The sequence below is a fragment of the Sciurus carolinensis genome, chromosome 5, assembly GCF_902686445.1.
Source record: "Sciurus carolinensis chromosome 5, mSciCar1.2, whole genome shotgun sequence".
Taxonomy (NCBI): domain Eukaryota; kingdom Metazoa; phylum Chordata; class Mammalia; order Rodentia; family Sciuridae; genus Sciurus; species Sciurus carolinensis.
The window spans coordinates 141,921,270-141,935,089 of NC_062217.1; the positions used below are offsets into that span (position 1 = coordinate 141,921,270).

The 13,820-nt window shown below is 39.6% G+C and overlaps 1 protein-coding gene across 1 annotated transcript in view; it reads left to right on the plus strand.

Annotated features, from left to right (window-relative positions):
- Tbc1d12 (TBC1 domain family member 12) overlaps positions 1-13,820 on the plus strand; it is an 82,604-nt gene continuing 68,784 nt past the window's right edge. The window contains exon 1 of the mRNA XM_047552881.1: positions 1-1,151. Within this exon, the coding sequence (XP_047408837.1) occupies positions 193-1,151 (959 nt within the window). The 5' untranslated portion in view covers positions 1-192. The remainder of the gene's footprint in view (positions 1,152-13,820) is intronic.

Genomic DNA, 13,820 nt, shown 5'->3' on the forward strand with positions numbered 1-13,820 from the left:
GCGCGAGCCCGGGCGCGTGCCCGCCCCCTCGCAACTCCCAGAGCCCGCCGGTGGGAGGGTTGGGTCTGGGAACGTTGCGGCGGCCGTGGCCGCGGCCCCGACACCAGCACCAGCACCTAGGGCGGTTCTGTGCGCTGGCTTGTGCCGGGATTCCTCCGCCGCCGGCTCGGGCCGCGACTGCCCGGCCCTTAGATGGTGGGTCCGGAGAATGCCGGAGCCTGCTCGGGAAGAAACGCCAAGTTGTTCCCGGTGCCGGCGCCGGAGCCCGTGGGCCAGGACGGGAAGATGATCCAGGCCACGGGCGGCTTTGGCGGAGGCGTCGGCGCTGTGGAGCCGCCGGAGGAAGCTGAGGAGGAGGAGGAGGAGAAGACGCCGCCTCGGCAGCTGCTGCAGCGTTACCTCGCGGCGGCCGGGGAGCAGCTGGGTCCGGGGCTGTGCTACTGCCCCCTCCCCGCGGGTCAGGCCATCGCCCCGCCGCCTTCTGCAGCCCGGCGCTCCGACGCCGGCCCGCCGGGCTCCGGCTCCAAGCACCACGGCGCAGAGGCGGCGGATCCTCGCGCGCCGCGACACGGAGGCATGACCAACGGGGACTCGGGCTTTCTGCTGGGCCAGGATTGCCGTGACCTGGAGGAGGCTCGAGGGCTGGCTCGCGCCGGCGGCCCGGAGTCGCGTCGCCACCACCCCTGCGGCCGTCTCCTCTTGGAGGGGCCTGGCGACGAGGGCGCGGACGGCGCGGACAACCCGTCGGACTGGGCCGCGCCGCTGGAGGACCCGCTGCGAAGCTGCTGCTTGGCGGCCGCGGACGCTAGAGAGCCCGAGGGCGCGGGCAGCGGCTCAGGGGAGAGCCCCGCCGGCCGTGGCAGCCAGGACTTGGAGCCGCCGAGAGCCGGCGCAGGGGCTGCCGAAGAGGGCGCGCCCCCCTCGAGCTCGGCCAGGAGGACTAGTGGGGGTGTGGGCGCGGAGCCGAGCCACGGCTTCCCCGACGTCCACTTGAACTCTCGGAACACGTTCGAGGTGAGCCGCTGCCAGAGCGCCGGCGACCACTTGCCCCCGGTTGGGGTGCCGGTGCCCTCGCCCGCGGCTGAGCAGGGCCCCGCAGGGACCTCGGCCCGGGCTCGACGGAGTGGTGGCTTCGCCGACTTCTTCGCCAGGTACAGGGCAGGCTGCGCGGGGCCTGGGGCGGGGCCGGGCCGGAGCCTTCCGAGAGCTGCTTGGAAGGCTGCCTCCGTGCGGCCCCCGCGCGTCAAGACTTAGCTTTGGTTTGTCACTAGGGGAAAAGGAACTGGGTCGGCTTTGTGTTTCGGGTGGAAGTTGTGAGCTCTTGGAGAGCAAATCTCTTCGCCCGGAGGCTGTACGTGCATTCACACCTGGACTCTGCATTCAGGTCTGGCCAACCTGCTAGTGCTGTATCTGCGCCTGCCTCTTCCGGAAGAGCATAACCTTGGTCCCCATTTTCTTTTTAAAAAATTTATACAACAAGGATTTGGATGGGTTGGGGTCAGTAGAGGCCTCCAGAGTGTGATTGTGAAAGAGAAGGGAAGTCATTTTGCAGAACAGTTTATTTGCGTGGAGTCTAGGATCATTTAAGTAGTTTGGGAATTCTTGAAATCAGAAGTGGTTGTATTTCATAATGTTTAGTCATTTGTTTCAGTGGCCTTTACTAAAATGCAGTCGGTTTGGTGTTTAGATTTAGATAACAGCCTGTTAAGCCAAATTGCTATAGTTCTGTATCTCTTTCTGCTTCTCCTAGGTAAGTCTCTTTTTTATTCCAGACACTGTGCGACCATAATTGATATTTCTTATTCCTCCTTTATTGTCTCTTTCCTCTGCTTGTTTAAATTTACAAATAAAGTATCAAGTTTCTTAAATCAAGGGTGGGAAATCCTAATATTGTGTTATTCATAGAACAAAATATATAGTAGTGAACTCTGGTTTGTAGTTGCAAAAATATATTTAAAGCTTGCACGGGCAATATTCTAAAAGGTCTCAATGTGAGTTAAATTTACGTATTTGTGACACAGTGTGGCCTTGGGTGTTCATATTTTGATGTCAGGTATCAGGCAATTTTAGACCAGGAAAAGGCCTTGGAGATCACCAATTCAACCAGAGTGCCCTGAGTGCTTGTTGTGGTGCCAAGAATTGAGAACAGATATGATTTGGACAGTGGTCTCTGACCTGGAGATGGAGTGCAGGGTAGTGGGGATTAATTTAGAAAACAGAGTTCTATCTGCATTGTAATTTATGAATAGCAACAAGGAAAATTTATTCAATAGAAGCTTTCATCTTAGGAGTAGACAGAAATATTCATCAAATTGATTTTTTTCTTCAACTTGTAGACTAATAGCACTTTTATTAATATAGCTTGATGATATTTATATGACCATAATATTCATATATATCAGAGTACTGGGTTTAAAGTCAGAAACTTAGGTACCCTAAAGTTAATTTCTTTTTTTTTTTTTTTTTTTTTTTTTTTTTGGTGGTGCTGGGGATCGAACCCAGGGCCTTGTGCTTGCAAGGCAAGCACTCTACCAACTGAGCTATCTCCCCAGCCCCCCTAAAGTTAATTTCTTTAAAAATTTTTCTTGATTGAGATCTAAATGTCAAGAGTCTAAAACTTATTGCTTCCTTTATATGACCTTCTGGGGAAAGGACAGAGTCAGAGGCATAATTTTTCTTTTAGTATTTAGCTAAAACCTTAACTGGATTGTAAACATATTAGAGGGAGGGACTGTGAAGTTTTTTTTTTTTTTAGTGTGAATCTACAAATCTAATACCGGTATGAACTCCATCCATTCAAGTTAGGTTGAATTGGTAACATTCAGGTATTCCCCTTTGTTACTATTCTCTAGAAAGTGTAATTTTGAACAAATCCTCCAACTTCAGATGAAATAACCAGAAATTCATATCGTCCAAGCAAACCAAGAGGTTTTTTGTTTTCTTCCTGTGTGTAGTTGTCATTCTCAACTCAGGCTCCTGGTGAGGGATTCCTTGGAATTGGCTTGTCCTGGAATGGATTCTTTTTCTTGGGTGCAACTTCTCCTAATTTAATTTTTAGATGAGGATGCTCACTGCCTAAAGAAGTTCAGTTAGCTGGTTGTGGACTGGAATGGAAAACTGACTCTTGATTCTCATTTCCCATTACAATCAGTCACAATCTCTGTTCACTTTATGGCTCTTTTTCTCTCCCACCTGTTTATTTTCTCTGTTGCCTTTCTCCTTCCTTTCTCACTTCATTTTCCTTTAAGTGGGCAACAATCTATAACAGACATTTTAGAAAGTAGCTTCATGCTTCTTTTAAGTGAAGGGGGGAACATTGGCAATTTGTTACTACAAAATATTGTATTCAATTAAGACACATCATTGATAGTAACTTCATTAACTAGGGTAGGAATCATGTAGGAGATGCAGGAATTTGTTTAGGATGGGACTGCTCTAGTTTTGGAGGCCCTCACTGTTCATTTCCTGCTTTCCTTTCCTTATTGATAAAGTAGGTTCTATTTCAGTCCCTGTTGAGAGCTTGCTTCAACTTCACATGGACACCTTTCTGTGATTATAATGACTGTTATGGGAGCCCTAGCAGTAATCTTTTCTCAGACCCTTGACCCTGTCCTGTATATAAAAATTGAAATTTTAGAGGGGTACTACTACTTCCATGTTCACCAAATCAGCAGTGAGGAGAGAGAACTTTTTTGAAATCTATTGTGTTTCCAGGCTAGCCTTTATTCCTCAAGGATCTCTTTACTTGTCTTCCTTAAAAATTAAGTAGCTTTAGGCTGGATATGGTGGTGCATGCTTGCAGTAGTAGCAACTCAGGAGGCTTGTGAGTAGCCTTGACAACTTGGTAAGAGCCTGTCTCAAAATAAAAAAAATTTAAAAAAAGATTGGGGATGTGGCCCAGCCGCAAAGCATACCTGGATTCAATCCTCAGTAGGGGTGGGGGTGGGGGAAATCAAACAAACAAAAAACCCCCAGCTTTAAACCATTTTTACGGGTCCTCCAAGCAAACTCACTATCTTTTTTATTTGGTGGTGGTGGGCTATACTGAGAATTGAACCCAGGGTTCCCCAGAAGACTAGGTAAGCACTCTACCACTGAGCTACATCCCAGCCCTTTTTATTTGAATTTGAAGCAGGGTCTGGCTAAGCTACTGAGGCTGGCCTTGAACTTGAAATCCTCCTGCCTCAGACTCCTAAGTAATTGGGATTACAGGCATGTGCCAGTGCGCCTGGCTAAATTCATGTCTTAATTGTTTTCAAAAATGCTTTGGAATAGAATGGTTTATTTTTGCACACACAGTAGTAGACCTCAAATATTTTCTGGCTAAATATTACAAATGTGAACTAAGTTAAAAAGCATGCTTAAAAACACAGGATGTTTTTTAATCTGTTGAAAATGAGAGGGTTGCCAGAGATAGAACTATCCCTTTCGACTCTAAATTCTATGTTGAATGCTTTTTTTTTTTTTTTTTTTTTTTTTTTTTTTTAAGTAAAGGTCTCACTCCACCTCAGGGTAATCATGCTGAACATCAGTAATCTTTGTTTAGTTTCTCATGTGTAGATCACCAACTCTAATTATTTTTTTTCTGCAAATTCTAGATTTTTTTCTTACAAATTGGGATTGGGATTGTGCTTGTGCAGCACTCGCGTCCATGTATATAGAAAGCCCTGCATGAGAATAAGTAAATAAGTAAATTTTACGTCAATTAACTAGAATTTAAGACTAACTTCCAGACCATGAGTTATTTCTTGAAGGTTGCCAGTATTCCATCTGTTGACCTAGTATAGTAGTTTCTAGCAGTTGGTATACTGGAAAATTACCTGAAAACACATTCAAGAAGTTAAAGTCTGTAATCTACAACTTTCACCTAATTAGATTCAGGGGGTCTGCTTTTGGCAGGTGAATTTGGGTATTTTTGTTTGTTTTGTTTGTGTTTTTAGAAAGTTGTCCCCAGTTGATTTGAGCTGTCAGGTAAGTTTTTAGTGACCTGAGGATTTAGATACCTTAATCTTAGGTGGCATCTTCAAACTGTAGGATGACAGTGGTTAAAAATGCTGGTTCTGGAGTTAGATTGCCTGGATTTGAATTAACTTACCAGCTGCGTAAATCTGGAATTCTTTGGATCTTAAGCAACCTTCCATAAAAGGTTGTCATGGGATTGTCATGAGAATTAAAGAGATAATATTCTAAGTGCTTTGTATTTATTGTGGTCTATAATGAGAATTCAAATGTTATAATTCAGACTATAGCAAGACTATCATAATCCTTTACCCAACTCTACCACTGAAATTCACTGATTTAAGGAAGAGACTAGAATGAATAATAATAATAATTATTATTATTATTATTTTATTATCTGAGGAAACATTTCACAATTTGTGTAGTAGACTTTAAGACATAATTTTTACATGGAATCAGATGGGTGGTAATCTGGATTATGATGTAGTGATATAAAATTTCCAGAAGTTATGAAGCTTTGACTAAAAAGCAAATCTGAGAAGGAACTGAAAGGAGGGAATGTTGAGAAAGACTTAAATATATATATCTTTTTATTATTTTAAGGGACTTTTATAGACAGGCAAAGGCAGTTTTTCAGTTTAAGTTCATGAAATGTTTAACTTGGCTTACTCACACATTTTGTACTTACTATGTTGTGGTGGGAAGTTTTTGGGAAAGAGTGGAAACATTTGGAGATTTTGAGGCAATACATCTGTTATGCATCTCTAAATGTATTCAGAAAGGGAAAGCAAGTCCTTTTTGAGACTGCTTATTTCATCCTACAAACTGTTAGCTACACCAAGAATTGTGCCCAAATAGTTCTGTATAGTTCTGTCCCCAAATAGTTGCTTAGAACCTATTACTGTGATTCTTAAACTTTTTAAAATTACTTGGAAGGAGGGAGAATTATTAAGAATGCATAATGCAGATTCCTTGAGACCCCACTTTTGATTCAGTAGATCCTTGATGGAGTCCACCAGCAATCTACTTTTTTTTTTTTTTTTTTTTTAATTACTGGGAAATAAGCCTAGGCATGCTTTACTATGGAGCTACATCTCCAGTCCTTTATATTTATATTTTGAGATAGGGTCTCACTAAGTTTGAGGCTGGTCTCAAACATTGGATCTTCCATGGTACCTGGAAGGAATTCACATTTTTTTTTTTTTTTCGGTCCTAGGGACTGAACCCAGGAACTCTTTATCATTGAGCTACATCCCTAGCCCTTTTTATTTTTCATTTTGAGACAGGATCTCACTAAGTTGTTTAGGGCCTTGCTAAATTGCTGAGGCTGGCCTTGAATTTATGATCCTCCTGCCTCAGCCTCTGGAGTTGCTGGGATTATAGGTGTGCCCCCACCATACTCAGAATGAAATCCATATTTTAAAAAAGCCTCCTACCTCCCCCATGATTCTATTGCAGAGAGTTCCTAGACTGTAGTCATTGAAATACTGGCCTAACTGATGTACACATTTCTTCAAATAGTTGCTTAAAGAAGGTGTAATACACATTTATAGCTTACATCACTTTTATTGATTTAAAATTGGGTCATATTTAGGTAGTATATAATTGATGAATGTAAACAGATACAATAGACCAGATAAATCCTAATGTAGCAGTATTTGCCAACTTTTACCAAGTTGAGAAATGATGTGTGCCTAATAAAATCTTAGCTTCCTTTTTATTAATGGGAAGGATCTTTTTCCTTTTATGCTGTTTAGATCATCATGCTTGCCTGTTTTGTGAAACACTAAGCTGCAAGAACTTCTTCAGGTCCCTTGAGTGTGGCAGCATAACTCTACCTTTAGTACAGCTTATCAAAAAAAGGTTAGTTTTCCTTCCTTTTGCTGGTAATTGTAATTCTTTTCCATGCCTTTAAGAAGTCTTGCATGTTGCACATGACTTACTCCCCTCCAAAATTTGCTGCTTCAGACTTTCTTGAACTTCTTGTTTCTGTGGCTAAAAGAAAAGAGGGAAACCCATGTGACTGTCTGGGTTTTCAGCAGGCTCTTTCCTGCAATTAAGAGAAGTTTATGTTAGAAAACCAAGTTAGCTAGTTTGAGAGTGATCTTGATAATGTGTTTAACTTTCCTTTAAATTTGGATTTTTAGTTTCTTTTTAATTTGAATTTTATGCTGGATATATTTTTTTGTGTGTGTTAAAAATATTTCAGTCTACCTGTAACCCCACACAGATTAAAATTTTAAATTTATTTTTAAAATATATTTTTAGATGTTGATAGACCTTTATTCATTTATTTATATGTGGTTCTGAGAATCAAACCAGTGTCTTTAAGGCAAGTGCTCTACCACTGAGCAACAACTCCAGTCCCTAAAATATTTTAAATTTGGAAATGAACATGATAGTTTTGAAATCAAATTATGTGCTATTTTCTCATATTTTCCTAAATGGGATTATATATATTACCAGTCATACATTGGACATTATTGAGAATTTTCATATCTGGTTTTCATCTAGATTGTTTATAGCCATTTTAATCAAGTAGGAAAAGTTCTTTTTTGTTGTTGTTCCTGGAAAAAGTTATTCAAGGACTATAACAGCTTACTTTTTTTTTTTTTCTTTTTTCTTTTCTTTTTTGAAAATCAGGACAAGGGATATACAATAAGGTAATGAGCAGAAGATAAAGAAAATTGGAAGGATTAGACGTATGGATAGAAATAAGAGACACTGTTGACATTGAGTTTGAGGAGGGATGCATAGACAATAAATGCTCCATAGAACAAATGTTAGGTAGAAGTTAGCCTTCGATAGTAGTTAGTACTTTGACTTGTGGGCTTCAGAATATTAGTACAGATTATATCTTTCAAATTTTTCTACTCTGCCTACCCAATGCCTTTATGGATATTTCTTTTTAAATTTTTTAAAATACTTTTTTAGTTGTAAATGGATACAAAACCTTTATTGTATTTATTTATTTATGTATTTATTTATTTTAAAATTTTTTTTAGATGTTGATAGACCTTTATTTTATTCACTTATTTATATGTGGTGCAGAGAATCGAACCCAGTGCTTCACACATGCTAGGCAAGTGCTCTACCACTGAGCCACAACCCCAGTCCCCATATATTTATTTTTATGTGATGTTGAGGATTGAATCCAGTGCCTCACACATGCTAGTCACGTGCTCTACCACTGAGCCACGACCCCAGCCCTTTATGGATATTTCTAACTACTTCTTTTCTTTAAGATACTTTTCAAGCCTCTTCCTCTTAACATCTCCATCCATTCACAGCTTTTTAAGAGGCCATATTGTGCAACTGAAATATTTTGAATGACAGTTGTTTGTATGAAAAGCTTAATTTAGGCTGTAAAAGTTTTAGGTTGATAATATAGATGCAGATGTTTCAAAGTACACATGTCGGGGCTGGGGAGATAGCTCAGACGGTAGAGTGCTTACCTTGTAAGCACAAGGCCCTGGGTTCGATCCCCAGCACCCAAAAAAACCAAAAACAAAAACAAAAAGTACATATGTCAAATTAAGATAAATGCAATATATGGTTGTGCACAGTGTATACTTACTCGAGTTCTAGTGCTAAAAGGAAAGGGAATTTTCCTCATATAAGTACCATGGTAAATCTAGTAAATAGAATTAAAATTATTCCTACTCAGGAGACTGAGGCAGGAGGATCAAGAGTTCAAAGCTAGCCTCAACAACTTAGCAAGGTCCTAAGTAACTTATTGAGACCCTGTCTCTAAAAAAATATAAAAAGTGGCTGGGGATGTGGCTCACTGATTAAGCACCCCTGGGTTCAAGCCCCTGTGCCAAAAAAAAAAAAGAAAAAGGAAGGAAGGAAGGAAAAGTCGTTGCAAAATCAGATCTTTTTATCATGTGTACAAGCTCTATGTTGTTTCATAAAAGTAGATTGTGACAATATTCCCATTAGCCATTTTTGAGAATTGAATGAGATAAAGACAAAATATGACTTTTCCATAATTACATATATGTATGTGTGTTTCTTCCACTTACTAAAAAATTTTTTTTGATAGTTCAGGTGATTGTACTTACTAGACAAGCACTCTACCACTGAACTACACCCACGGCCCCTGTTTCTTTTTTTTTCTTCTTCATGAGATGGGTCTTGCTGTGTTGCACAGGCTGATATCAAACTCCTGGGCTGGGGTAATCCATCTGCTGCAGCCTCCCAAGTAACTGAAACTACAGGTGTGCACCACTGTGCCTGACTGCCTCACTACTTATTATTTCAGTGGTATCATTTCTAAAATATAGCTTCTGTCTTAGGGAGATATTTCTGTAAGAGAAGGAGTCTTTAAAGATAGGACTGAAAAATTATTGGAAGGGAGTCAGAATTGAAACACATTAGGAAGCCTGCTAAGCACATTTAGTTGTATGTTAACTACAGTTAGAGCTCTGATATCCCAGATATCTGAGGCAAACGGTTATGTTTTAAAAGTTGAGATTTGTATAAAAGAACTAGCTAATTTTACCTCTGGTACCTTGTGAAAGGTTAAATTAAGCAGAATCTTGGGATCTGCTGCCCTTAAATTTGGTCATCTTTAGTAGATCTAGCTGTTGTCATTTTAATAAAGCCTAAATCTTTTTACTTAGGGTGTGTTTGCAAACAGTCTATATTTAAAGATCTAACTTACGTAGATTGTGTTAAAAATACTTGAGGAAGCCATATATCTTTTAACAAAATCATAATACTGCAACTGGCAGTGTTATCATATGTGTTGAATTTTGTTTAATAAATATTGCCTTAATATTATTGCTAGTTTAAAAAAAATTGTAGTTGTAGATGGACAGAATGCCCTTTTTTTTTTTTTTTTTTTAATGGGGTGCTACAGATTGAACCTAGTGCCTCACACATGCTAGGCAAGTGCTGTCCTTGCCTACTATTGGTAGTTTTGAAATAAATATTTCCTTTCGTTTATCTAATTAGTCATTACAGATCATTCTCAATTTCAGTAGAACTAGGTATGTCTAGCTTTTTCTTGAGCTTTTTATTTTATTGATAGCCTACAATTTAATTTTGTTCTTAAGACTATATATTTTATTAAAATGCATTAAATATACTTTTTTTGTTGTTGTTATTGGGGATGGAACCCAGGGCTTCACACATGCTAGATAAGCACTTTACCAATGAGCTATACCCCAGCCCTTGTTATTTTTTATTTTTATAGACTTCCACTAATTTTCCCAAGCTTGAAATCCTCCTACCTCAGGTTCCTGTGTAACTGGGATTACAGGTGTGTGCCCACCAGGAGCAGTTTGGTTTTGTATTTTGTTTAAAAAATCATAACCAGTGTGATTTAGTTTTCTCTCATATATTTAATATAAAACAGCCAGAAATAAAAAGTGAATCTCCTCAAAATAGTTTTCATTTTATAAAAATGTATGGTTTACATATGGATTTTTTAAATATTTTTTTTAGTTGTGGGTGGACACAATGTCTTATTTTTATGTGGTGCTGAGGATCGAACCCAGGGCCTCCCTCATGCTAGGCGAGTGCGCTAGCACTGAGCCACAACCCCAGGCCCCTATATATAGCTTTTGGTTTGACATACTTCTACTAAAAGATGTATATATTTAGTTTGTTAATTATATTGGCCACCATGTTTTTTAAAAACAGTTATTGGAAATTCAGTTTTGGAAACCTGTTAATTTTTTTATTGTGATAAAATACAATTGCTGTGGACTGAATGTTTGTGCCCCCTCAAAATTCGTGTGTTGAAACCTTGATCTTCAAGGTAATAATATTTGGAAGTGAGACCTTTGGGAGATAATTAGGTTTAGATGAGATCACAAGGGCAGGACTGTAATTATCATTGTCATAAGAGACACCAGAGAGCTTGCTTCAGCCTCTTCCCTCACCATGTGAGGATATAGCAGGAAGCCAGCTCTCTGCAAACCAGAAGAAAGCCATCACCAGATACCAACTCTTCTGGCACCTTGATCTTGAACTTACCAGACTCAGAAGTGTAATAAATGTTCATTGATTAAGGTGCCTCATCTGTAGTATTATGTTATGGCATCAAGAGCTAACCATGTAACATGCTTTTTAACATAAAATTTACCATTACTGACATATAATGCATTCAAAGTGTTGTACACCATCACCACTACCTAGCTATCCATCCATGTTTCATCATCCTAAATGGAAATTCTGTATCCACTAAGCGGTTACCTCCATCCCCTTCATGTCCAATCCCCTCCTCCTCCCCAGAATCTACTAATCTGTTTTCTTTCCCTATGAATTTTGCCTATTCTGGATATTTCATATAAATGGAGTCATACAGTTTATGGCCTTTTGTGTTGGCATCTTTCACTTACTGTATTTTCAAGCTTTATCCATGTTATAGAATGTAGCAGTACAGCATTACTTTTTGCTGAATAATAGTCCATCATATAGATACACCACATTTATCCATTGATGGGCTTTTGGGTTGTTTCCTTTAGGTTGTTATGAATAGTGGTGTTATGAATATTTGTTTTTGTTTGAATGCCGTTTTTAAATTCTTTGGGGCATTATGCTCAAGCGCGAAATTATTGGGTCATGGTAAATTTATGTTTAACTCATTAAGGAACTGCCAGACCATTTTCTGTAGCAGCTGCTGTATTTTACTTTCCCACTGGCAATGAATGAGAATTCCAGTTTCTACCCATTGTCACTAATTTGTGATTTTCCTTATTTTTAAAATTATAGTCATTCTAATGAGTGTGGAGTGTTATTTGTGATTTTTAAAAATTTTTTTTAGTTGTCAGTGGACCTTTATTTGTTTATATGTGGTGCTGAGATTCGAACTCAGTGCCTCACACATGCTAGGCAAGTGCTCTACCACTGAGCCACAACCCCAGCCCCTTTAATTGTGATTTTGATTGAATTTTCTTTATGACTAATGATGTTGAGTATCTTTTCATTTGCTTGTTGACCATTTGCATATCTCCTTTGAAGAAATGTCTATTCAAATCCTTTGCCCATTATTTATTGGTCAGTATTTTTTCGTTTTAAGTTATATGCACAAATTCTGGGTGCTAATTTGTAAATATTTTCTTCTGCGGCTTTATACTTTCTTGATAGTTTCGTTTGATGAACAACAGTAGAGCGAAACCTCTTTTTGTATATGTGTGTGCTACTGGAATCAAACCCAGGGCTTCATATATGGTAGGCAAGTGTTCTACCATTGAACTACATCCTCAGTGCGTTTAAAAAATTTTTAATTTTGAGGCAGGATCTCATTAAATCTCCCAGGCTGGCCTTGAATTTGCAATTCTCCTGCCTCAGCTTGCCAAGTACGTGGGATTGCAGGCATATATCACCATGATTGGAAGAAAGAAACCTTTCATGTTATTTATTTATTGTGGTATTGGGTATTGAACCCAGGGACACTCTATGACTTAGCTATATCCTCACCTCCTCCACACACCCTTTTTTATTTGTTAAATTTTTTGACAGGGTCTTACTAGATTACTGGGGCTGACCTGCAACTTCAGATCCTCCTGCCTCAGCCTCCGGAGTAGCTGGGATTATATAGGCATGTGCCACCACATCCAGCTAAAGAAACCTTTTAAGTTTGGTGTATATACAGTTCTAAGGAAACAAAATGTTCTGTCTTTTCTGCTTATACTTTGTGTTTTTTCCAGTTGGAATGAGTTATTTGTCATTCACCTTCTTTCTCTCATCTGTTTGCCTAAACCCTCCCTTGTTCATTCAGCGAGCATGTTTGAGCACCAGCTATACTCTAAAAAGAAGGAGCTAGAGTAAGTCTTTCTGGTGATGCCAGTGGTGAGCATGTTGCAGACATAAATTGAAACACTACAGTGTGATGTTTTAACCTTTTTTAAAATGGAGGATAGCCCTTCAGGGATTAGAAGAGACCACAGATGGAAATACAACTTTTAATAGTTACAACCCTGGGGATATGTGGCATGCCCAAAGGCCATAGGGAAGCCAGTCAGCATGCGTGTTTCCTGTGGAGGATCATAATTGATGGTTTTAAAGTAAGCAGGTACGAGTTCTGGGACCACTGTAACACGACTGCCATGCATACATGGGGGTCAGCAGGACCAGATAGGTTGTATCTAGCTGTCTTAGGAAGGTTGTCACTGGAAGGTATAAGACAGATATTCAGATTGACCACATTGAGAAACTAGGGTAAAGCAGAACTGTGAACTATGTTAAGGATGACTGAGCCCTATGTCTGTTTTGGGAAAATTAAACATATTCAAATGAATGCCAAGACAACATAAAATTACAAGAATTCACTACATGGTATAGACAAGATTTACAGCTCTGACACTGAATCTGATTTGTAAGTCTATCTTAAGGATCATTTTAGTGTTTTTCAGAAGTTAGAGGAGAGTGTGATTTCAAAGAGATAACATGAGGGAGTTTTGGGGGTGTTGATTGGAACTGCTTTGTATCTCAATTGAGGTGGTAGTTACACAAATCTGTACATGTGGTAAAACTTGTCAAACTATATACCAGAGGAAAAGCAGTCTATTGTATTGTGTCAGCTTAAAAAAATAAAATATTAAGCGAGGGCCAGGCATTATGAATGTTACACAACTCCTGTTCTCAATGTGTTTATAATTTGAATATAGCATTCAGATCAGTATAAAAGATAGAAATTAAAAAGTATTGAAAGAGAACAAGTTATAGAAGCAGCTCAGAGGAGAAAAGTTCATTAATGTAATAGTTCACCAGACTGTGCACTCTTTCATTAGTGTACTTTTCAATAAGGCACTTGGAGTAAGTCTGAGGACAAAGGTGATTTCATTTTTATCTTTGTAAGACCCCACCAAATTCTGACTTTTGTTCATGTGAGGAAGCATAGTGGTGGG